Source organism: Glycine soja, chromosome 14 (assembly GCF_004193775.1).
Source record: "Glycine soja cultivar W05 chromosome 14, ASM419377v2, whole genome shotgun sequence".
Taxonomy (NCBI): domain Eukaryota; kingdom Viridiplantae; phylum Streptophyta; class Magnoliopsida; order Fabales; family Fabaceae; genus Glycine; species Glycine soja.
This window is the reverse complement of record NC_041015.1, coordinates 653,111-677,084: the sequence shown is the minus strand read 5'-3', so window position 1 is coordinate 677,084 and position 23,974 is coordinate 653,111. Positions and strand designations below refer to the sequence as shown.

General features: G+C 34.9%; 4 protein-coding genes across 5 annotated transcripts; 2 read left to right on the top strand and 2 right to left on the bottom strand.

Annotated features, from left to right (window-relative positions):
- LOC114383363 lies at positions 1 to 862 on the bottom strand. 2 transcript variants are annotated; one of them, XM_028343026.1, is made up of 3 exons: positions 738 to 862; positions 477 to 650; positions 1 to 402 (listed from the first exon to the last, which is right to left on the bottom strand). In XM_028343026.1, the coding sequence occupies exons 2-3, from the start codon at positions 642 to 644 to the stop codon at positions 232 to 234; spliced, it is 339 nt and encodes a 112-aa protein (XP_028198827.1). In that variant the 5' UTR covers positions 645 to 650; positions 738 to 862; the 3' UTR covers positions 1 to 231. The 2 variants fall into 2 exon arrangements, with proteins under 2 accessions (XP_028198827.1, XP_028198828.1); XM_028343027.1 differs by having other exon boundaries at positions 477 to 645; positions 738 to 838.
- A 2,799-nt stretch (positions 863 to 3,661) lies between these two features.
- On the top strand, positions 3,662 to 7,209 carry LOC114382965. Its single transcript, XM_028342518.1, has 4 exons — positions 3,662 to 3,819; positions 4,056 to 4,137; positions 5,472 to 5,664; positions 6,794 to 7,209. Exons 2-4 carry the CDS (start codon positions 4,084 to 4,086, stop codon positions 6,922 to 6,924), a joined length of 378 nt encoding a protein of 125 aa, XP_028198319.1. The 5' UTR covers positions 3,662 to 3,819; positions 4,056 to 4,083; the 3' UTR covers positions 6,925 to 7,209.
- Positions 7,210 to 8,497: 1,288 nt separating this feature from the next.
- LOC114384200 (nuclear pore complex protein NUP133-like) lies at positions 8,498 to 18,288 on the top strand. Its single transcript, XM_028343854.1, has 8 exons — positions 8,498 to 8,792; positions 8,879 to 9,003; positions 9,119 to 10,927; positions 11,684 to 12,402; positions 12,485 to 12,637; positions 13,399 to 13,735; positions 14,386 to 14,456; positions 17,354 to 18,288. The coding sequence occupies exons 1-8, from the start codon at positions 8,611 to 8,613 to the stop codon at positions 17,903 to 17,905; spliced, it is 3,948 nt and encodes a 1,315-aa protein (XP_028199655.1). The 5' UTR covers positions 8,498 to 8,610; the 3' UTR covers positions 17,906 to 18,288.
- Positions 18,283 to 20,808, bottom strand: LOC114385192. Its single transcript, XM_028345214.1, has 3 exons — positions 20,758 to 20,808; positions 19,266 to 19,827; positions 18,283 to 18,320 (listed from the first exon to the last, which is right to left on the bottom strand). The coding sequence occupies exons 1-3, from the start codon at positions 20,806 to 20,808 to the stop codon at positions 18,283 to 18,285; spliced, it is 651 nt and encodes a 216-aa protein (XP_028201015.1).
- Between the last annotated feature and the right edge of the window lie 3,166 nt (positions 20,809 to 23,974).

Genomic DNA, 23,974 nt, shown 5'->3' with positions numbered 1-23,974 from the left:
TTTGGTCAAAATCAAAATTAATTCATCTTACCATGGTCTAATTTTAGAGGCTATCCAAATACACATTAATAGGTGTGTGAGTTGAGAGTGAAGAACACAGAGACAGAAACAATGGAAAATAAGGCAAAACATTTCGATCTCTATTGATTAACGGTTCTAAAATGAAATTATTACTCTTGACAAGACATGGTACAAAACAGCAGCAACCAACTGATGATGAAGTTTCAACTTTCAAGAGGAATTCTTGGGAGGGGTAACCGGCTTGGTAAACCAAGTGGTGTAGAGAAACTGTTTGTGTGCTCCAACGTGGTTGCAAAGGAGCCGAATCTTCTGCCTCTCTCTCATCCATTTCAGCACTATTTTCATGTGATTCTTGCTTGTCAAATCTTTCAATCCAACTTCCTAAAACCCAATCAAGTTTATATCTATTATCTATTGAAGAGAATGTGAGAGAGAAGCTAAGAAGGTACTAGTACCTGGACACGTTCCCAGGTGTTAGCAACAGTGATGGGACCATGCTCCTTAATTATATCGAAGAGGGTTCTTGTGATTGTCTGCCTCTGCTCCGGCGGCGTTTTCAGGATCACGGGTCCCATCTTCGGCTTCGGTTTCTTCGCCAAACATCGAATCGCCGTCCCAAACATTCTACTCTGCAAAACACATTTCCATATGAATCAATCAACACATTTTCTAAGGAACGAAACAGAAATAGCATGGATTTCGAAAGGAGACAATGCCTGCGAAATCGAATCGAATTGCCCCCAACAAACAATGAAGGCTTCGCTGACGTCGAACTGAGAGAAGATGATAGTGGAAGAAATTTAGGGTGAACTGAACTGAACCAACATGGTAGGAGTTGAGTTCAGACTTCAATAGTGGGCCGGCTCAACCGGGCTTGGGCCTACGCCACTGTTGAAACATCGCCATTTTCTTATTGGGCTTGGGTCATGATATTAGCAGCTTCATTCCTATGTGTTTTGTTTTTCAAATGGGGTGTACTACACTACACCGCTACACCCTACACCATAAGTATGAATATTGTTTTAAAAAAAAATTAACTTTCAAAATGATATATTTTAACAAATTTACATTTGGTAAAATTCGTTGATATTCTCTTAACATGTCCACGTGCAAACATAAAATAAATATGAGGCAAATTTTCATCTAACAAAACAGGAAATTAATACATGAGTCCACTTTGTCGTAAGTCATTTCTGGGATTATGTGTATATTTATGTGATTGTGTGGCTTCCAATTTAAAACCAGGTCAGAGTATATGTGGATAAGTAAATGCCAAAATTAACATTGTGTATGATAGAAATGTAAGAAAAGAAATGAAAGTGTAAAAATAAAAAATAAAAAAATAATCTTTTAATTAAAGGCATATAATCGATATTTATTTGGCATAATCGATTGTATGTCTAATCCAAAATCAATCACTCGTTGGCTCACCACATGAGTTCTACGAGGGCCCTTGAAAGGGTTATTTGTCGAAGTAAAAAAATAATAATGACTTTTTAGTGTGTTTTTCATCTCATTTTGAGATGCATTTTCTTGTATGTTGGGCTCATGAGTTTTTTTTTAATATTTACTTTCATCTTAAATAAAACACATATGTGATTTGTCTTTTATTATTTTTCACATTCACGGCTTTTACTTTCATAGGAAACAACACAGAGTGTTAAGTGACCGAAGAGGATACTGGTAATTAGAAATTGTCAAATCTTCTTTCTCCACGATCATGATTCCCAAGACTAGCACCACCACCGATCATATAACCATGCCACAATCTGCAACCTTGGATCTCCAAGTTGAAGAAAAATTTTGAAAAACAAAAAGGTGATGAAATAGGAAAGGAAGTTGAGTTTCCAAAATTGAAACTCTTATATTTATACAACTAGCAAGCCTTTCCAAGCGACTCGATGACATGCTATAAAGCATTTCATTGTCCACATTTGTCTCAAACTATCATTACTTCAACTGCAACAACCTATTATGAGTTCCTTCGAATCATTTCCTAATTCCTTTGGTGGCAAATACTATACACACTTTGCTTAATAAGGTACGATATATGGAGGTTCAACCAATATAAAATTTCGTGGATGACATCGCTAAATGTATTCTTTTGCTTTTTTCTTTCTCCTCATTTCAAATATATTTTGGTTTGTTATTTGCAATGCTTCTAAAAAATTGATTGTCTCGTCGGCTATTTGCACAAGTAAAGCTATTTAGTTGTTGGCCAAGAAGAAAGCTAGCCGGTTTAAATTGATATTTTATAAGCTTAAATATGATTGTCATATTTGAACAATTGATTATTTTCAATTAGTTACTTAAAATTTTACTTTTCATCATCAATGTACCTGGATTTTATTTATTTTTTAATGTAATAATATCTATTGTTAGTTTTATTATGTTAAGTGATGACGTGATATACAAAATGTTACGTCATTAAACATAATTACTAACACATAAGTGTCACATCATTTATTATTATTTAAAAAATTCAATTATCTTTTTTTCCCTTCTCCCTTCACCTCCCCCATCCCAACTTCGGTTATGTCATCCTCTCCCCCTTTAACAAAGTCGTCAGCAAAAGCTACCTCTATGCCCAAGGCACCAATGCTGTGGAGGTCCAGGTCGTCAACATCGTTGACAAATTCTGTCGTGGCACCACCGCGTACCTCAACATGAAGCCCAACGGCTGCAATGATGACCACAACGTTGTCTCTGCTCTGCTCCATGTTCTTCACCTTTCTTTTTCTGTTTGTCTCCAAACCCACATGTGTGTGTTATAATTACGATGTTGTTATTGTTTCTCACAAATACAATGTTTTTGTTGTTGGGCTCTAGTTTGTGTTTTGTAGTTGATAAATGATCCTATCCTATGTGTGAAACCAAACTAGGGAGGGGTCAAAAGGGTTGTGATTGGAATAAGGCATCCCTTGTAACATCTTCGTGGCAATGTTGTGGTGTCGCGGGGTTAGACAATAGTGATGACGAGGGATTGTTTTATGTTGGAGAAGGGGAAGTCACATTTTTTTAATTGAATTTTTAAAATAAATTAAATAATAAATAATGACATGACTTCAATTTAACTGTGTTAAGTGATTAACGATAAGAACTCATGCATCAAAACTACTCATGGGTCTCGTTAACTAGTATACTTAGATTAACGATAAGAACTCAAAAATCATGATGTCCTATCATAATTTCTCATCACACCATATCTTTAAGGTTATCATGATTTTACAATGCAATTCCAAACAAGTTAAAAAACACCTCAAAACCACATTCCAAGCTTCTAAAAAAACACTTTCCTGCTTAGCACTTCTCAATGAAAATTTTCAATCTTGATAATAATAATACAAGGATATATATCCTTGTATTATTATTTAGGTAGTTAAATGACACTTAACTATGTCTAGAGACTTATTGGCAAAAGTTATTTAGGTAGTTAAACATCAAAGTCATGATTCAGCCACAAAATTACATCATTAATCAATAATGTTATCACAAAATTCAGAGGAAATAATGTAATTATTTATTTTCGAGTGGCAAGTGGCAAGTGGCAAAGCTGGCGCGTGGCCTGTGATGCAACGAAGGCGCGTGGTGCGTGGCAGATGCGTTAACACGAAGCATGCAATTCTGAGCTGAAAAAAAGCCTTCTCCCTCACTCTCTCTTTTGTTTCCTCTCTTAACTTCTCTTCTCACACCACTTACTTTCTCTCTCCTCTCCATGTCTTCTTCACGTCAAACGTAGAATATCTTTTTCTTTTTCCCCTTTTTTAATCTTAACCCAATTTTTACTCTCGCAAAGTGGTAAGCATATTTAGTTTATACTATTTTTTGATTTGTTATTTCTCCTTTAATTCAATAAACGAGTCCTTGAGATCTTGTAATTGGGGCTTCCATTTTAGCGGGTTGTCCAATCTTCTCCTTGTCAGATCGACCCTTTATCGTTTACTTAACTGGGAAAAGTTTCTTACGGATTTTCTCGAGAAAAATTGTTTTTTTTTTGGTGGGGGATTTTACTTCTTTGTTTGGTCTCTGTTCAGGTGTATTTGAGGAAGTTTGATTTGGGAAATGAACAAAGGACAGTCACCGGAGCCTCTTGATTTCTTCATCTGGACTGTTGAGGTTAATCATTTCATTCCCTTAGTCAATTGATGTATTTATTTTTTAATTATTATTTATATTTTCTCATAAAAAAAACCATGCCTTGTGAGTTGTGATCCCTTTTTACGTGATTTGTACTTTTAACATGTAATTAGGTTTTTTGCAACAGTTAGTTTAACTAAATTTGTTGGGTACATAACTTGAACTTTGTCCATGATAGTCTGTTTTGTGATATTCATTTGCTTATCCGATAACACAAGTAAAAACTGAGATTAAACCTGTTCTTATATGTTGGAAAGTTGAACATAGTATTGTCTAATCAAGTGGGAAATTTGGTGGATGATGTTGAAGTCCTTCTCAACTTGGAAGTAATTGGCTAATCAAGCTTGTGCCTGAATTATTTCATTTAATTGTGAATCTTATCTCCTCCCTGTTGTTTTCACAAGTTATCTGGTTTTTAAATTAAGTTTCCAATTCTTGCCAGATAACTTTGTTCGATTCTTCAGTTTGACACTCAGTTTCTATGATCATTTTAAAGTGAGGAGTTTAACATTATTCTCTCAAGAAAATAATAGATTACACTGAATGCTTACTTACTCCTTTGTGCAGCACAGACATAAGTGTAAATCTTCGTTTGATGAGTTTCCACTGCAAAGCTATATGCATCTTTATGTGATCATTGGATTTTTAAACTCTGTTGTTGCAACTATGTTTTGGAAAAATATCATCTGAAACTAGATTGCCAATATATTATTTGTCTTGATTATGCCCTTAGTCCCTGTTCCTCTGTCAGTGATGTGGTGAGCTTATGATTTATCCTTGTTGTCAGTTACTCTGTTAAGTAGGTTATTAAGGTCATTGATCTGAAGTGTAAACTATTACAGATAAAGAGGTATCATCTTGTTATTCTTCTTTGATGTGTGTGTCAAGGTCACAAGATTGCGGTATGATTCTACTCATGTATTGTGTATGTTTCTACTTATGTACTGAGTGTTCAATAATGCTTATTCAGCACTGTTATACAGGGTCTAGACTCTACAGTATAATTGATGCAGTGTTATCAATGACTGATATAACGTAGTAAGCTCTGGAATGCTTCCACATATTTTCTTTTAATTCATTTATGCTGCTGTCTGTATGATGAATTGTGCAAATTACGTAAGACCTATGCTGACTAGGATCTAAGCATGTTGTATATACCCTTTTGGATTTGCTTCTTCTTCTTCTTGGTGAATATAACATGTGGGCGCTTTTATACAGACATATCATATAGTGCATCTCCATGGCAGAATCAAAATGTAACTGATAATTTAAACTAACAGTTGCATTCTTGCTTATCTTGCGTATTTTATCAGGATGTTGGCTTGTGGCTGGAGACTATAAATCTTGGTAGTTACAGCCAAATTTTTAAAGAAAATGGTGTTAATGGAGAATACCTGGAAGGCATGTCCATGTTTACGACTGAACAGATCCTACGTTTTATAAGACGTTGCCACATGAAGTGGGGAGACTTCATCACATTATGCAAGGAATTAAGACGGATTAAAGGTCTCTCTCCTTCTCCCTTTAAACAGACAAACACTTGTCAATAAATGCATTTGAAAATTTCATCTTTACCTATCTGTTTTGTGCTCTTCCCATGGTTAGGTAAGGCATGATCATTGATGTTGTCACAATCAGTTTCGTGCTATTTGAACAATCTATAAGGAAACATGAATATACTAGAAGAAAGATTAAAGTAGACGTTTAGTATTACTGTATTAGAGTGAGATAACTTGCCTATAAGTTGTTGGTACTTCTGTCATTTCATTACAGACAACCATTAAAGGGTCTCATCATAGCACATATTTTTCTATATTGTGCAGTATCAAGACAATTTGTGAATTGCATTTTCTAAAAAGGACTCCCTTCCTTATATATATGTTTTTAGACACTAAAAATTTTGTGATTTTCCAATTTGATTTCCCATTTTTTTTCTTTCAAATTAGTGTTCTCATAAGACATTTTTCTTTACCTAATGAAAAAATATCACTAGGTTGTGCAGTTTTCCTTTCTTATTTGATTCCTGTAGATATCACGAGTTTCTCTAAATATAAAGAATTTTCTATTTGGTCTCTCATTTAGAGGGGCCAGATGAAAAATTTGTAATATAGTATTTAAGAAGGTTCAAATGGGAAAAAGAAAAGAGTTAAATTAATATGCATTGTCAGTATAAATTCATATTGTATGCTTATGTAAAATCGTTTTACACTGATAATAAATATATAAATCAAACTCAACAAAGAAATCATTTGGTAACAAACATGTCCTATGGAGGACTCATTTGGAAAAATAATAAAAATGATAATCAAATGTGAAATTTGTGAATTTTTAAAAGGACCAAAAAGTTAATTAAACCCTTATATTATTATATAGGCTGGAGTCATCCAGAACTTGATTGTCAAGACGTCCATTCCTAAACATGTGATATGTTTATATATAAGGAGACATGAAACGTGTATATGCTTCTTCTGTTTGTTGTGTTGTGACTTTTCTTGCAAGATGATATTCTTGTGACAACATCATAAACAAGAAGGGGGGGAGGGAGGGGGGTGTTTACCCCCAGTAAAGTTGTTGAAAAAAATGGCTTTATCTGTTACATGCTCCTAACTTGTGAATGCTATATTGATGTCTGTAGTGGCTTGTCTGAAAGGGGAGCAGAAGGTGCGGCGGCCATGGTGGGCACCGGCTTGCCTATCTACAGTGTTCTTAAAGGTTGCAAAATCCAACAGACAATCAAGAGTTGTTTCCTTGAAGCTGGAACCATGATAATACAATAAGTTAAACCTCTGCATATGTGTACCAGTGTACGTATAGCAAATTTCTTTTTGCCTAGAAAACAAAAGATAGGAAAGAACTTTTTCTAGCCCCCTTTTTTATTTTATTTTATTTTTCTTTTGATTCCAAAACCTGGTTGTTTCTTCTCCTCTGGAGAACTGAACTGTTATGCAGTTGAAGGTCCTTGTGCACTAATTTCCGGTGCTGTGTAATTATGTATTCTCTTATATGTGAACGAAAATACGATATATGTCGTTTCTCTTCAGGTTCCAAACCCGTTATCTTTATTTTTCTAATCATTTGTTCATAAATTTGTCATCTTGAAAATGAAATTTTGAGCTATGATATCAAATGACGAGCCTATTAGGATTTTTTATTATTTTTTTGTCATTGTAATTTTTTTTTTCATTTTTAAAGTACTTTAAATAATATTTTTTTTATTGTTCAAAATATTATTATTATTTTTTTACTTTAAAGTGTGTTATTCAAAGTTTTAGATACTGACGAAAAAAATACAGCAAAAATAAATCAAAAAAAAAATTCAAGATTTTCATAGTATTTACATTTCAAGATTTTCAAAGTATTTACCTCATGGCTCATACGCTTCATTATCCTCGCTTATACATGGCTGCTTGAACCGTAACCCAGCGTGTAACGAAATTGGCTTCCTTTATTTATTTCATCCCTTCGCATTTGTTAGTTCTTGGGTTACAACAAACGGTTTCGCATTGAATGCAGAGACTCTTATAAAAAACGGTCGTGACTATTCAAAAATAAATAAATTACATATAATAATTTTTTAATAGTAATTGCATTTTAGGGTGATGAATACCACAGTAGCAAATACTCATACAAAATTAGGACCCCTTTCAACAACTGTAGGTTTTTTTTTTTTTTTTTTTGAAGTCGACAATTGTAGTTCTAGTCATGACAAATGCTGCAGTACAAAAAAAGTCATGACAAATGCTAATAATGAGCTTCTTTAACCCTCTTTTTTAAAACACATTTTTAATTATCAGTTGAAATTTCCTAAAAATTATAGATTTTTGTAGATTTTTTTATTTAGTGAGTTTCACTCATAGTTTTATAACTTTTTAAATAAACTTTAACTAATAATCAAGAGTTTATAAGAATAAGTGAGTTAGAACCGTCATCTATATTCATATTTTTTTATGAGTGTAATTTATATTCATATATGCAATGCAACATCCACAGAAAATGAAAGTTTTATGCATACAAATTAACAAGTAATTTTTCTTATATGGTTAAAATTAAGTCATATATATCCTTTTAACTAGAGACTATATTTTCCGTATGAATGATACCAACACTATAATGTGCGCTTATATTTATCTTAAATATAAAACTAATAAGATAATCATATATTTTATAAATCATTTTTTCATTTAACCTGTCTTTTATTGTCTTTGAATAATTTTATTCTAAGAGATATTTTAGCATCTTGATAATTTAAAATTTACATGAACACAAGTGCCTAAAGAAAAAGAATACCCGTTAGCAAAAAAATGAAGACGTTATGAGTGAAAATTTTTTTACACTTAAAAAGTAAAACACGATATTTGGTTCCTTCATTTTCTTCATTTTCCCTCTCGTGATTCAAATGGCGAAAACCCCATAAACCCTAAAATCTGGCGGTACTGAGTGATCATAATCATCATGTTTTCTTGCGGAACGAAGAAGAGCAATGTTCGCTCTCGCAGATTGCAAGGTCGCGATTCCACGGTGGTAGATTCTCCGGTCACTCCTGCTCGAACCTCTTTCCACGATAACGCCGTTCCCAATCGCCCGACCACCGGCACTCCCGCTCCCTGGGCTCCTCGCTTATCTGTTCTTGCCAGGTATTCATTCATTCATTTCGTTTCTTCACCAAAATCTGCATCGATTCGCGTTCTGCTTCTAACTGTTATCCGTTTTCATTGCGTAGGGTTCCTCAGGTCAACAGAAGTGGAAAAGGCGACGACACAGATCCTACCAAACCTGTTTTCGTCGGCGAGTTTCCCCAAGTGGTTCGTGATGAGCAGAACATTTTGCTACACAAGCGAATTCCTGGTGAGAACTGTTTGATTTGTCTCTCAATTGCGTTAGTTAGCACGTGTGTTAATCCCTTCACATTTGAAGTAAATTAAGCCTGATGTGTTTGAGATTATGATGTAACGCAATGCAGCTGAAGATCACGCGTGTGGCGGGATTGACAAGAGCACATCCCTTGCTTGGATTATTTGTGGGAACAGGGTCTACCTATGGAGTTATTTGTCGCCTGCTTCCTCCGTGAAATGTGTTGTCCTCAAGATTCCTTTGAATGATGCTGATGTTGGCAGAAATGATGCTGGTAGTTGGTTGCTTCGTGTTGTTAATTGTGACGCCACGTCTGTGGGAACGAATAAAATTGCGAAACAGTGCAACTCTGCTGCTGTGGTTTTGTGTAATTGTCGGACTCGGGCTGTTATATACTGGCCAGACATCTATTCTCAGTCGCACGCTCCGGTCACTAGTCTTGTGTCTTCTGATGAGCTGGAGGCTGTTATGATTCCTGATGGGAAAGCGTCCTTCCACAGGCAGCGGCGACAAAGTAAGCTGGGAAGTAGTTTGAGTGGATTGCACACATTTAACTCTATGATTGCTTCTGCTGATCCCAGTTGTAAGTTTGTATGTGTTGCCCTTGCGTGTAGCTCGAGTGGTGAACTTTGGCAGTTTCAATGCACTCCTACTGGCATTCATAGAAGGAAAGTATATGAAAATTTCCCGCTCCAACAGGGTGAATCAGGTCAAATTGTGAGCAATATTGGGTACCCTAGGTCTCTGACGTGGTGTTTTCCACATCATTCTATTCAGGAATCAAATTGGCAATTCTTGGTATTGACAGACCATGAGATACAGTGTTTCAGAGTAGAGTTTGGTTCTGATATACCTATTTCAAGGCTTTGGTCTCAGGCAATTGTCGGAACAGATGCTGAGGTTGGCATTAAGAAGGATCTGGCAGGTCAAAAGAGAATCTGGCCTCTTGATATGCAAGTAGATGATCATGGTAAAGTCATTACCATTCTTGTTGCAACCTTTTGCAATGACCGGATTAGCAGTTCAAGCTACACGCAGTACTCTCTCCTGACCATGCAATATAAATCAGGGTTGGGTTTAGAGACTACAAATGACAGGGTTTTGGAGAAAAAAGCCCCTATTGAGGTGATAATGCCAAAAGCTAGAGTTGAAGACGAAGACTTCTTGTTTTCCATGAGGCTTCGGATAGGGGGCAAGCCTTCAGGATCTGCAGTCATAATATCTGGGGATGGAACAACAACTGTCTCCCATTATTATAGAAACTCTACACAACTCTATCAGTTTGATTTACCCTATGATGCTGGGAAAGTGCTAGATGCTTCTATCCTTCCTTCTGCAGATGATTATGAAGAAGGTGCATGGGTTGTATTAACAGAGAAAGCAGGAATATGGGCAATACCAGAGAAAGCTGTTATACTTGGAGGAGTGGAACCTCCTGAGAGAAGCTTATCTCGTAAAGGCAGTTCAAATGAAAGATCTGCACAAGAAGAGATAAGAAATCTTACATTTGCAGGTAATTTTGCTCCTAGAAGGGCTAGCTCTGAAGCATGGAATGCTGGAGACAAACAGAGGACGGTTTTGAGTGGGATTGCACGTCGAACTGCACTAGATGAAGAATCAGAAGCTTTATTGAATAATCTTTTCAATGACTTTTTATCATCTGGCCAAATTGATAGGTCTCTTGAAAAGCTAGAAACATCTGGTTCATTTGAAAGGGATGGGGAAACCAATGTTTTTGTTCGGATGAGCAAATCAATTATAGACACCTTGGCTAAACATTGGACAACTACCAGAGGAGCAGAGATTTTGGCCATGGCTGTTGTTTCAACCCAACTCTTAGAAAAGCAGCAGAAACATCAAAAGTTCCTTCACTTTCTTGCCTTATCCAAATGCCACGAGGAGCTGTGTTCTAAGCAGAGTATGAAATTTTTAGTCTATTCACCAAAAGTTTATTTGTTTTGATTTGGTCTTCAAACAATTTCTTTTACAATACTTCCTTATGCAACTAACTTGTTTGATTATGTTTAACTTGGTTGTTAGTTTTTACATTATTTGGGTAAGTGATGTCTGTATGAGCTTAATTTATCTGCCATCCTGTTTTTATAAAATAAAATGAATCAGATGTAATCATACTTTTAAGGATGACTTCATACAAAGTATATATATCACAAGCAAAAGTGGAGAGTGGTTTTTCACTGATAGCTTTTTGACTTTTATAAATTGGGTAAAATGAATATGAATATAATCTCAATTATCATCCATCTGCTCCTTTTCCTCAGCATGTATGAAAAAAATCAAAGGAAGGAGGTTTATTCTGTGACTAAATGAATTGAGGCTTAATTATCTTATTTCTTCCCCATAGCCTCACATGTGAGTTTTAAAAATAATGTAAGCTTAATTAGGTAAGGAAGGAATGAATGAAATCCTAAAGCACATGGATTCTTAATTCTTGATGTCATTTGACTTGTTAGGGTGGGATTGTATGTGAAAGCATGTTTGATTTATTATTTTGTTTATGGTCATGTTTTCCCAGCCAGTTTTTTTAAATTGATTAAATAGATTAAGGTTGTGAAATAAATAATTATAGTTTCAGGTAAAAATGCAAGTTAAAACAACACTTAGGGAACAGAAAATGGACATTCCATTACTAAATGATGTTTTTTTCAATTGCCAGGACATGCCTTGCAAATTATTTTGGAGCATGGTGAAAAGTTATCTGCAATGATTCAGCTGAGGGAACTGCAAAATCTGATTAGCCAAAATCGATCAACTAATGTTGACTCCTCAAATTCTAGTTTGGATATTCAGATGTCAGGTGCCATTTGGGACATGATACAATTAGTTGGTGAGAGAGCTCGTCGGAATACTGTCCTTTTGATGGATAGAGATAATGCTGAAGTGTTCTACAGTAAGGTTTCAGATCTTGAAGATCTCTTTTTCTGCTTAGATGCAGAGTTAGAATATGTTATAAGACCAGAGCATCCGTTAGGAATCCAGATCCAGAGGGCATGTGAACTCTCTACTGCATGTGTTACCATAATTAGGACATGCTTCAACTATAAGAATGAGAACCGATTATGGTATCCACCACCTGAAGGATTAACACCTTGGTATTGTCAACCTGTTGTACGGACTGGTATTTGGAGTGTTGCTTCTGTCCTGCTTCACTTGTTAAATGAAATATCTGGACTTGATAAAACTGCAAAATTAGATCTGTATAATCATTTAGAAGCCCTAGCTGAAGTTCTATTCGAGGCATATTCTGGTGCTGTTACAGCTAAAAATGAGTGCGGAGAAGAACACAAAGGTCTGTTAAATGAATATTGGGAGAGGCGAGATAGCCTTCTTGAATCTCTCTATCAAAAAGTTAAAGATTTTGAAGATACTCACAAGGTTATTATTATATCTTGCTTACTGTATCCTTGCAATCCTGGTGTGGGATAGATATACATTGTTCAATTGGTCTTTTGTGCAGGATTCGATTGAAGGAGCTGGAGAGCAGAATGAAGAGGCCATAATGAAGGTTACTTCACATCTGTTATCAATTGCTAAACGACATGGATGCTACAAAGTTATGTGGACAATTTGTTGTGATGTGAATGACTCGGAATTACTGAGAAACATTATGGTATGACTATGATTTTATTCTTCATTGTGCACTTATGTTGCTTTTATTCCCTTTTTTATAGGCATTTGCAAATTGCAATGATGATTTTCTTAGCATATCAACCCAAATATTTTGTTACTGATAGGGCTTTAGGATTGAATAGAAGTCTGCTGAGAAGAAATAATTGCACTCCTAAAACATAAAGTCCATAAGGAAGCAATAGTAGCAGTTACATCCGGACCTAGAGCTAGAGCTAGGACACAAAATGCCCCTTAAATGAATAAAGATCTATTAATTAAGAACCAACAACAAACCTCACAGTACTACCAAATTTGTAGAGCTCCACATATTCTTTTTTTCAATTTAAGCCTTTATATATTATTGGAAAGAGCTTCCAAAGAAAGATTGTGCAAACAAATGTTAACCAGGTATACGAATTTTTTTTTACCATGTTCTTCACCATCGCACGAGCACAATGCAACGCCAATTATTTTTTATGAACTTTCAGAGCACAAGACATACCCATAAAAGTGCCTTATTTTGGACACGACACCTGAAATGAGTTACTAGTAACAGTCTAAATAAGTGGTTTACAATTACGTCACTGACACCTCCCAATGTTGAATAAAACCTTGGCCTTTCAGACAAAATTGGTTATCGGAAAATGATAATTTATGATTTCTATTTGGTATTATTTAATCACAAGGATTCTATATGTACTATGTGTTGCCATTTTTTTTTTAAAATGTATTCTTGCTTATGTCTCAATTTTTTGTGTGCAGCATGAAAGCCTGGGACCTAATGGGGGATTTAGTTACTATGTCTTTATGAAACTCCATGAAAGCAGACAATTTTCTCAACTTTTAAGGCTAGGGGAAGAATTTCCAGAAGAGCTATCCATTTTCCTAAGGGAGCATCCAGATCTTCTTTGGCTTCATGATTTGTTCCTTCACCAATTTTCTTCTGCCTCAGAAACACTTCATGCATTGGCTCTCTCACAAAACTTACTATCTACGTCAGTTGCTGAAGAGGAAGGAGAACAGGAGTATATGAAAATGAAACTAAAATTGACTGACAGAAAAAATCTTTTATTTCTCTCTAAGATTGCTGCCTTTGCAGGTATGGCACCATGTGTTTTTCATATGTTATGGAGATTACTTCCTTTCTCTTCATTCTATTTAATATTTATTTAGATGTCTTCCTCCTTCTAACTAGTGAGATTTTGAACTCATTTTTTATCACTTTCCAGCAAATAGGAGTTAAATTCTGGTCGGCACTCTACTTTTAGTTTTCTGCTATCTCTTATAATATGCTGGATTATTGGTTATATGATATATCAGTTACCAACTCAATGGCTGCAGCTTTTTGTCGCCCTTTTACTTATTGTTGGGAATCTGTGAATATCTAGATTCTTAAAAATCTTTAATTTTTGTTAGAATATATTAAAAATCTCTAAAAATATCTTGATTATATCTTTGAATAGTTTGGAGTATCTTAGGATTACTTCCCATTTTTCCTTATTATCCCATGATTTATTTCCATATTTACATGTGACCAAGCATTATATCTTGTCCACATTTGGTTGTGTTATTCAAATCATTGAATAAAGATTGGTGTTTATATTCTGATTTCTCTCTCTCTCTTTTATCTATATGTACTGTTTCAACTGGACACTGGTTGTTAGTTAAATATCTAATTTTTCTTTGAATGAATAGATACCTAATAGCATTTACAATAAATAAAAAGTATTACGTTTTTTTGTTCAACAGCTGGTAACGATGCTGGTACTCAAGTCAAGGTGGACCGCATTGAGGCTGATTTGAAGATTCTAAAATTACAGGTAAATTTGAGTATATTTTTTTTGAACAATTGATAATTTGAAGAGGGAGTTGATTTATTTTCTCAATCATTCATTGTGAATATTAGACATCCGTGAAACTCTAGGACATCAGCCAGTGTTTGAAAGCTAACTTGATATGTTAGGAGCAAACAGATGCTGTGGTTGCCAAAAATATTTGAATTATTTGGCTTATATATGAATTTAGTCCCTATAAGTTTGTGCTTTTTCAATTTTGGTCCCTCTAAAGTTTTTTTTTTCATTTTTAATCCCCGTAAGTTTGCGTCTTTTTAATTTTTGTCCATGTAAGGTTTTCTTTTTTTCATTTTTAGTCCCTGTAAATTTGCACTTTTCCAATTTTAGTCCGTTTAAGATTCCATTTTTAGTCCTTTTAAATTCGTGCTTTAAGGGGCTAAAATTGGAAAGCACTAACTTACAAAGACTAAAAATGAACAAAAAAACTTACATGAGCGCAAACTTAAGGGACTAAAAATGATAAGGAAAAACTTACAGGGACTAAATTTGTATTTAAGCTTTTTTAATTTCTAGTCATATAAATACAACAATGACAACAAATTTTACCTCACTTGGTGAGGTTGACTATTGATGTGCACATGATGCTATTGTGCTTGATTAGAAACCAAATTCTCTAGGATACTATTTATGATGAGATCCTTTTTAGTAATTTCCTCCATTGTCCTTCTTGAATTTACTCTAAGTGTCTCTAGTTACTTTCTTTGTATTAGAGTATATGTAAATAACTGAAAAAACAGTTTGCAAGGGCTTTTGCTAACAGCACTACACTTGTATCACTAACTGAATTCTGTTATTCAGTTATCCTGTTATAACAGAATTCTGTTATTCTATTTTTTGCTTAGGCTGAAGGCCTGGAGGTCTATAAATACCTCTTTTATAACTATCTTTGTAATTAAGTTTCAGACTCAATAATTTCAGTATCATTTCTCAATATTTTTCTCTCTTTCTGTTTTCTCTAAATCTAGAATGGTATCTAGAGCTAGTTTTTCGTGAAAGCTCTTCTCTTTGATTTTTCCAGTTTCTACTTTCACATCCATGGCTTCCGTGTCTCAAGGTTTTACTTCACACTCTTTTCCGACCTGCATAGTTGAGAAGCTAGATGATTCCAACTACACTGGCAACAATATGTCGAATCAGTAATCAAATCACACAAATTGCAACATTTTGTGGTGAATCCGACTGTTCCGCCTCAATATCTCACGGAAGCGGATCGAATTGCCGATCGCATCAATCCAGAATACGAGGCCTGGGATGTTCAGTACCTAACGCTCCTCGTTTGGCTCCAATCCACTCTCTTGAAGTCTGTTCTCCCACTTGTTTTAGGCTCAAATCACTCCTATCAGGTGTGGGAGAAGATTCGAGAGTGTGCCAGCTGCAAACTGCAATTCGTGCAGTTTCGCTTGAAGGAAAATCAATGGATGAATATCTCCATAAGATTAAAGGCTATGTCGATGAGCTTGCCGGTGTTGGTGTTCCAGTTCTCCATGAGGAGTACCTTGATGCAATTCTGGAAGGTCTCCCTTCTGATTATGCGCTAGTTATCTCAGTGATCGAAAGCAAGAAACGAACTCCATCCATTGCTGAGATTGAAGCTCTGCTTTATGGTCACGAGACTTGTCTTGTTCGTTATGACGCAGACACTTTATTGCTCACTTCTCCATCCTTGAATTATACTCAAGGTTATTCGCATTCAAGTTCATATAAATCTGGTGATTCTGGTGGCTTTAGAGGGGTGTATGGTCGAGGTACTGGTGGTCGTGGTGCCTTTTCTGATCGCGGTGGTCCCGGCAGGGGTCGTGGTGGTGGCAAATTTGTCAACTTCCAGTGCCAAATCTGTCTCAAATATGGACATAATGCTAATGTATGTCATTTTTGAACTGACAAAAGCTAACAACCCTTGCAAACTGTTTTTTCAGTTATTTACATATACTCTAATACTTTGCAAGTGTCCAAATTACCTTAACCGATTTTCTGTAATCTTTTCCTTGATAGGTATCACACCAATATCTTTTCATCTACACTCATTTCATATCCTGTCCTTCCCTGTATGGTCACTAATCTATCTTGAACTCATTTTGGTTACTCCCACCTTTTTCTCTTATGATCTTACCCCTTTTAAGACGTGTTATCAATGGTGGCTTCTATTGGCCAGCCAAAAATCTGCCGAATAAATATGGTGGATGGTGTTGTGCCATATGGAAGAACCATGGCAGCCACCATAGCCTGCCACACAAAACCCACCATGCCACTGCCATAGAATGGTGGCCTGTCAGAAATCTAACCTGCAATCCACCATTGTGCTGCCATGGTGTCAGAAATTTAACAATGTTGTAAAGACCAACATTATAAAGTATAGTTAATAGTTAATTATATTGTAGCAAGATAGAAACTTCTCTTTGAACTTGGTAGGTACTTTCACAAACAACCCTCAATAACGTGAGACAAATATAATGTTATATATGTTTATACTTTATATAATATTATAACTATGTTTAAATTTCCTCTTTAAAATAAGTTATTAAATACACGATTGAGGGGTTTGATGTGACAGTTGTTGTAGGAAGTTAAATTATTCATGAAATTTAAGAGGAAGTATAGAAAGTTTTAGTTTTAGAGGGAGGGAAAATAAGAGGAGCCTGCTGAAGGATTTGGCATGCTATTAAATTGTAAAGAATACCGATCTGACAATCAAAGTGACTGACTTGTGGCATTGAGTGTTATGTGACTGTTTGACAATAAAATTAATAGTTTGATATTTGCTTTGTTTCATGAGAACTTGTTTAACCTTGCGCTGGCAAATAAGCTTTGTTGCACCCTTTTAGAAGTCCTCTTTATCCTTTCTTATTTAGATGCTTTACCTGCAGGAGGAAGTAATGAAACGCCATCCTTCCATTGAAGATAGACAACTTGTTGAAGCTCAGCTGCTTCATCCCGAAGACTTGATTAAATTGTGCCTGGAAGGTGAAGATCGAGAACTCTCATTGTCGGCCTTTGACGTGTTTGCATGGACTAGTTCCTCATTTCGGAAGATCCACAGAAAACTTTTGGAGGATTGTTGGAAGAAAGCTGCTAGTCAGGACGATTGGAGTAAATTCCATGATTCGTACAGAGCTGAAGGATGGAGTGACCAGGAAATCCTGCAAAACTTGAAAAATACTATACTTTTCCAGGCTTCAAGTAGGTGTTATGGACCTCAAAGCGAAACATTTGAAGAAGGGTTTGACCAAGTATTGTCCTTGAGACAAGAAAACATGGAGACTTCTATTTTGGGGGATATGAGTAGTTCAGTCCAAACAATCTTGATGCAACACAAGGATTTTCCAGTTGCAGGCAAACTTATGCTAATGGCAATCATGCTAGGTAGCGAGCATTGTGGTGACATCAGAATTGAAGAAGGGCCTTCCCCAATGGAATAACGTGGCCAAGGATCATTCCTTAACCGTAATCCAAGTTGGTGTAGGTTTTGTACAACATGACATGTGGAATATGTAGTTGTTATTGTTCGCTCCTCTCTTCCATGCATTGCATTCACAATCACAACGCAACCCTGGATGATATTGGTAAATGGTGTTGGATAGAAGATATGCAGCAAGCACAAATCCGCAAATATTAAAAGAGACATGCTTCCTGTATACGATTTTAGCACACCATTCCGGAAACCTTGTTTGGTAAAAGAAAAAGGTTGTGATTAATGTTTTTTATAAAAAAAATACAAAACAAAAGGAGCAGTGTAAGAATGGCGCAATTAAATTGCCTTGCAAATAACATTGTTGATATTGAAATAAAAAATTAATTACACCATGTCATCATCAATAACATCAAATACTAATCCTGTAAAACAAAAAAAAAAACATAAAAAAACTAATATCTAGTCTGCAAATAGACGTTGATAAAGTTTTGTTAAGGGAATATGAAAATAGGATGGTGTTTTGTCATTATTATGAAAATATATTGACTGAATGAAAACGAGTATTTCAAAATGTGCAGGTGTCTATTTCAAAATTGAAAATAAGTAAGAACTTGTCATCTAAACGATGGATTATTTATAAATCTTCTTAGACAACAATGAAATGACCTAGTTTTGTTTTTAATGTTGATTTTAATAAATGCACCTAGTTTGTGCATAAACAATTTGTACCCCTATTACCATATAGTATTTTTTTTAGAGGAACAATATATTATTTCATTCATAATATGATTGGGGATACAAGTTGGAATTTGGTAGAAGACATAAGAGCCAGCATACAAAGTTGATGTTCTTAAAAAGATCCCTACACTTCTTGATAAGGACATCGAAATTTAAGGATAGGCACATGGACAGGGAGATCCTACAACAAGTGGTAATTACAATTCTTGAATCGACCAGAAAGGTAGAGGAAATCCTACAACAACTGGCAACAACAATTCTTGAAACTGTGCATTGAATCAAAATTATTTTAGTGCATGATTATTATTAAAGACATGAGCGGGAGGATGTTGTTGCCAACTTTCTTTTTTTAGAATTAAATAAAGTTGTATTTCTTTTATTTTCGTTTTTTTTTTTAATTTTAGTGGTGATAGCCTTGGTATCTTTTCTTGTGTACCACTAAAAATTAAAGCCTTCATAATTGTAGTTAATTGTGTATTTAGAATAATTAAAGATTGGTTGACTATATGTAAACAAAATTGCAATGGAATGGACAAACTTGAATTTTCAGACAAATAATTGTGTTGTAGCTAGAACTGACACCATCCACATGTTATCAAGCGATCTGTAACCAGAACTGCGTCACTTACTGAGAATTGAAGCTAAATATGATAAATCTTTGTTGTTATGGTTGAAATCATCAACCACAAACTTGTTGTCCAACTCAGAAATTATATTGTTGTTGTAGCTCTCCTTTAACCATTCCATGGCTTGGTATAAGCCGCATGCTTCAGCTATTGTTGGGTCTGAAACACCTTGAAACCATGTTTTTGCTTGAATAAATTGCCCATTGTGATCTCTAATACACATTCCATTCCCAAACTGTTGATCCTGATTGAAAATTATTGCATCAACGTTACACTTCAAGTAGCCAAAAGATGGTTTCTTCCACTCACATTGATTGTCTAGAATCTGCATCACATGTGATTGGGATTGCTGCTGTCTTGCATCCTTCCATTCTTCAAGGTGTTGAAATGCTTGTTGAATCGTGATCTGCGTTGGCTGGACCTGATTCCTCCAAAATTTATCATTTTGTTGCCTCCAAATACACCATAGTCCAGTAGCAAATTTGTTGCATAAGTCCTCTTCATGTACAGAGTTGATGATGTCAAGAATGAGAGGGGCAATACCTTCTGCAGACAAAACTTTGCTCTGAATAATGGGCCAAAGTTTTGCTTCTTGCTAAGTTGCAATTTCTGAATCCCATCCAAAGAAGATGTGCCAACTTGACTCAATGTTGTTTTCACAAAATTTACATGGAAGTGGACAAAGAACTCTTTTATCTCTCAATCTACTCCGTGAAGGGAGGCAATTCCTCAAAATTCCCCAGATTAACTGCTTAAATTTAGGAGGAACTTTCATTCTCCAAAGCTCCATGTTGCATGGTGGTATGCAGTGCGGACAAAATATTCTTCATGTGGCATGAATTTCCAAACTCACAGGTCTTCCTCTTGCACGTGAAGAAGTGGTATGCTTCTAATTTCCTACAAGTCAACTTCATTGAAGACTTCCACCATGATGTCTTCCCGCCATGAACAACTTTGATGATCTATTAGAGAACCAACATGCATATCTTCTAATCCCCGGGTGGAGCTGTAGAGACATATGGATGATCATTTCTTCGAAGCCATGGCTGTTTCCAAATAGCAATTGAGTTTCCATTTCCAATTCTACATTTGACACCCTCTTTTATCACACTCTGTGAAGCAAAGATACTATGCCAGACAAAACTAGGATTATGCCCAAGTTTTGCATCCAGAAAATCAACATTTAGAAAGTATTTGGCTTTGAAAACTTTTGAAACAATAGCATCTTGGAATGAAATAAATTTACAACCTTGCTTCTCTAGCATAGATAAATTGAAAGCATGGAGATTTCAGAAACCCATTCCTCCATTTTTCTTTTTTAACTGTTAATCTGTCCCAACTCATCCAATTGATACTCCTCTGCATGTTATTTTTGGTACCCCACCAAAAATAGTTCATCATTTTTTGCAATTCATCTTCCTATGAAGAAGGAAGAAGAAATACACTCATGTAGTAAGATGAAATTGCTCGTGCATAGGATTTGATTAGAATTTACTTGCTCGCCTTTGACAATTTCTTGCTTGTCCAGTGATTGATCCTTTTCCATATTCTGTCCTTTAGAAAACCAAATACTTCTTTCTTCCTCCGTCCCACAATTGATGGTAGACCCAGGTAGTTTCCAGCTCCTAAACTTTGTTGTACCCCAAGTGATTGAGAGATTTGTTGCTTGCATTCATCTAAGGTGTTTGAGCTAAAGATTTTGATTTGTGGAAATTGATTAATTGCCTAAGTCTTTTTCATAAGTGTTCAATTGATCTCATTTTCTTGAACCCTACAAAAAGAAAATAGTCATAAGCAAATAAAAGACGTGAAAGGATATTAGCACCTTTGCACACCTTAATACCATGAATGTCTCTCCTTCTCTCATATTTTTTAGGTAGACTAGAAAGACTCTCGGTACGAAGTATGAAGAGATAGAGCGATTATGGATCACCTTGTCTTAGTCATTTCCCAAGAATTATTGGTCCAATAAGACCCCCATTTACCAAGATTGAATATTGCATAGTTGTAGGACAAAGATTCATTCAACCAATCCATTTTTAATGAAATTTCATTTTGCTAATGTCAATTTTCAAAGCTACTTCCCCCCTTTTTTCCTTGAATCTTACATTTCATGTGATGGATAATTTCTAAGGCTAGTAAGATGTAACACCCCATTTTTTGTAAAATAAATTAAAAATAATTTTTTTATTTAAAAAATAGATAGTTTTAGACAAATGATGAGGTTTTTAAAATTAAATAAATAAGGAGAAATAATTTTATCAATTAAAATAGTGGTTTGAAGAAAAAAAAATTATTTATTCATTTGATAGGAAATAAAATAGAATTCTTGTTTATAAAATAATAAATAAAATAGAGTAAATAATAAGCTGTAAGTATCTTAGTTATAAATATAGACATATTAGGTCAGTTTTGAGACTGACGATACGTCTCTACATTTCCTCTTTCTCTCAATTTCGTTTTTCATTCTTTTTCTCCCAAAATCCTCTTTTTTTCTCACATACAGTCAAACTTGTCTTAGTAAAATAATAATTATGTAATGGTTAACCGTTAGATCATCATGAAATTTGAACACAAGGTTAGGAACTTATTTTCGCAAACATACACCGTTGGGATTTTCAAGATAATGTCCACAGAGAGAGAAACATCCCTTACACAGAGACAGTCAAACGAAGACTTCAATTCCTTTTTTTTCGCTCTAACACTTGAAAGCCCTAATAGAGCAACCAAAGAAGAAGTTTGAGAAATCTTAGAAAACTTTTAGAGATGTCACTATCATTGGCAGAATACACACGTGAGCCCGCTTAGAGGTAAGAGACGAGTTTATCACAATTGATGTTAGAATGAACATGTGTAAAGGTCCTTAGAAGATCAAATTGAGATTTATTTTGAAACGTTTATTGTATTATAATTTTTCCTGTATAATTGTGTAAAATTGTTTGAGGGGTTTTACTCCTCGTGTTGTGAGAAACATTTTTGTATAATTTGTTTGTGTTTTGGATAAGATTAGTGTGATAAATAGTTATATTGAGATCATGAATTTGTGATTGAAATTTTGTATAAATGATAAATTGTGGGATAACATATTACTTTGAAATTATAATATTATTATTGAGATTGAGTATAAGTGCAAAGTTGAACATATTTTAATTTGTGAGATACACGTAAACATGTGATGGTGGATTGTGACATTATGAGATGTTAAATTATGAACATGAGATTTGATTGTGAATAAGTGTGTGGTTAACACTTGATGTGAATGTGAACATTTTATCCTTTTGAAATATTTTTATTTAAATGTGTTTTAAATTTTTTTTAATTAATTATGTATTTTTATTTCTTTTATTATTAGTACATATATGTGTGGGGTAGAGGGTGTCACACAAAACATTGTCAATTATGGATTTATTTTCTACAAAAGTAACTTGTTCAAGGTAGATGCATTTTGGAAGGATTGGGTTCAGTCTATTGGTTAAGGTTTTTGAAATTATTTTTTTAAAGGACATTGCAAAAGGAGATTGGTCTAAAAATTTTCATGGTCACGGTTTGGACATTTTGGGATGAGAACAATGGTTGTGGAATTTAGCTGTAGAAGGAAAGTACTTTGTTGTAACCAAGAAGAGGCAACTTTATGCACTTTAGGTCCAAGGAGATGCCAAAATCTTTTGAAGAATGTTGGATTGAGGCCATTTGGTCCTGGTGATTTATTGGAGTGCATATGAAAAAGAACAACTTTCAATCCTTTGGCAGTGAAATGAGCAGCCATACAATCATTATCTTCCTGAGTTATGCATTGGAAATATGATTAAGATTACAATCATAATCAATAGTTGACCCGGTGAAAATACCCTCAAAGTATTGCTTTGCGTTACTGCCCATTTCAAAGTGACTACAGGCAGTGGTTCCATTGTCTCGAGTTAAAGAAGTGATATCAATAATCTTTTTTCGAGAAGTTGCACATGAATGGAAATACTTTAAGTTCATGTCTGTTTCCTTTAGCCAATAAACTTTTGCCAATTGCTTCCGGTAGGCTTCATCTTGGGCAATCAATTGATTCAATTTTTCTTTCATTTGATGATAAAGGGCAATTAATAAATCATTACATTTATTCCTCAGGACCTCCAATTCTTTTATGCATTGATGAATGGGCACAATATTTTATGCAAAATTGCTTCCCCCTATTAATCGTATCTTCAATGCATGCCTTCAATTTAGTAAGAAAATCATTGGACGAAGAGATTGTCCAACTATTTTCAGCCAAATATGAAAAATTTGGGTCCAACAAGGTTTTCAAATCTAAATCTTCTCCAGAAATGTTTAGACTTTTTGCCATGGAGCCTCAGTAGGATTGGAGAGTGATTATACTTTGAGGATATAGTGTTGATCAACCTAAAATTGGGGAAGTTATCAATCCATTGCACAGTTGCAAGTGCTATGTCCAACTTTTCTTTAATAGTATCGTGCTTTCTTCTTCTTCTAGCCCATGTATAGGTATAGTGTTCCATAGGAAGGTCATGGAGATCGCAATCAATGACCGTCTCTCTGAATCCTCTAAGAAGCGAATTTGGATGATCATTGATACCATATTTTTCATGCTACTTAGGATAATAAGAAATTTTACGGAATTCTATTTTATCATCAATTCAATCATCATTCACATTTTTTATTTTTCTTATTAAGGAATGAATTATTTTACTTAGATGATTTAGATA

What these genes read in the sequence shown, in the direction of transcription:
- LOC114383363 (XM_028343026.1), bottom strand. Translation starts at nt 644, where the DNA reads ATGTTTGGGACGGCGATTCGATGTTTGGCGAAGAAACCGAAGCCGAAG. An exon ending in ACACCTGGGAACGTGTCCAG is followed by an intron (nt 403 to 476) that starts GTACTAGTACCT and finishes ATTGGGTTTTAG; the next exon opens with GAAGTTGGATTGAAAGATTT.
- LOC114382965 (XM_028342518.1), top strand. Translation starts at nt 4,084, where the DNA reads ATGAACAAAGGACAGTCACCGGAGCCTCTTGATTTCTTCATCTGGACT. An exon ending in TCTTCATCTGGACTGTTGAG is followed by an intron (nt 4,138 to 5,471) that starts GTTAATCATTTC and finishes GTATTTTATCAG; the next exon opens with GATGTTGGCTTGTGGCTGGA. An exon ending in GGAATTAAGACGGATTAAAG is followed by an intron (nt 5,665 to 6,793) that starts GTCTCTCTCCTT and finishes TGATGTCTGTAG; the next exon opens with TGGCTTGTCTGAAAGGGGAG.
- LOC114385192 (XM_028345214.1), bottom strand. Translation starts at nt 20,808, where the DNA reads ATGGAAAAGGATCAATCACTGGACAAGCAAGAAATTGTCAAAGGCGAG. An exon ending in AAATTGTCAAAGGCGAGCAA is followed by an intron (nt 19,828 to 20,757) that starts GTAAATTCTAAT and finishes CCCATTATTCAG; the next exon opens with AGCAAAGTTTTGTCTGCAGA. An exon ending in ATATTTAGCTTCAATTCTCA is followed by an intron (nt 18,321 to 19,265) that starts GTAAGTGACGCA and finishes TTTGTTTTACAG; the next exon opens with GATTAGTATTTGATGTTATT.
- LOC114384200 (XM_028343854.1), top strand. Translation starts at nt 8,611, where the DNA reads ATGTTTTCTTGCGGAACGAAGAAGAGCAATGTTCGCTCTCGCAGATTG. An exon ending in GGAGCTGTGTTCTAAGCAGA is followed by an intron (nt 10,928 to 11,683) that starts GTATGAAATTTT and finishes TTCAATTGCCAG; the next exon opens with GACATGCCTTGCAAATTATT. An exon ending in AATTACTGAGAAACATTATG is followed by an intron (nt 12,638 to 13,398) that starts GTATGACTATGA and finishes TTTTGTGTGCAG; the next exon opens with CATGAAAGCCTGGGACCTAA.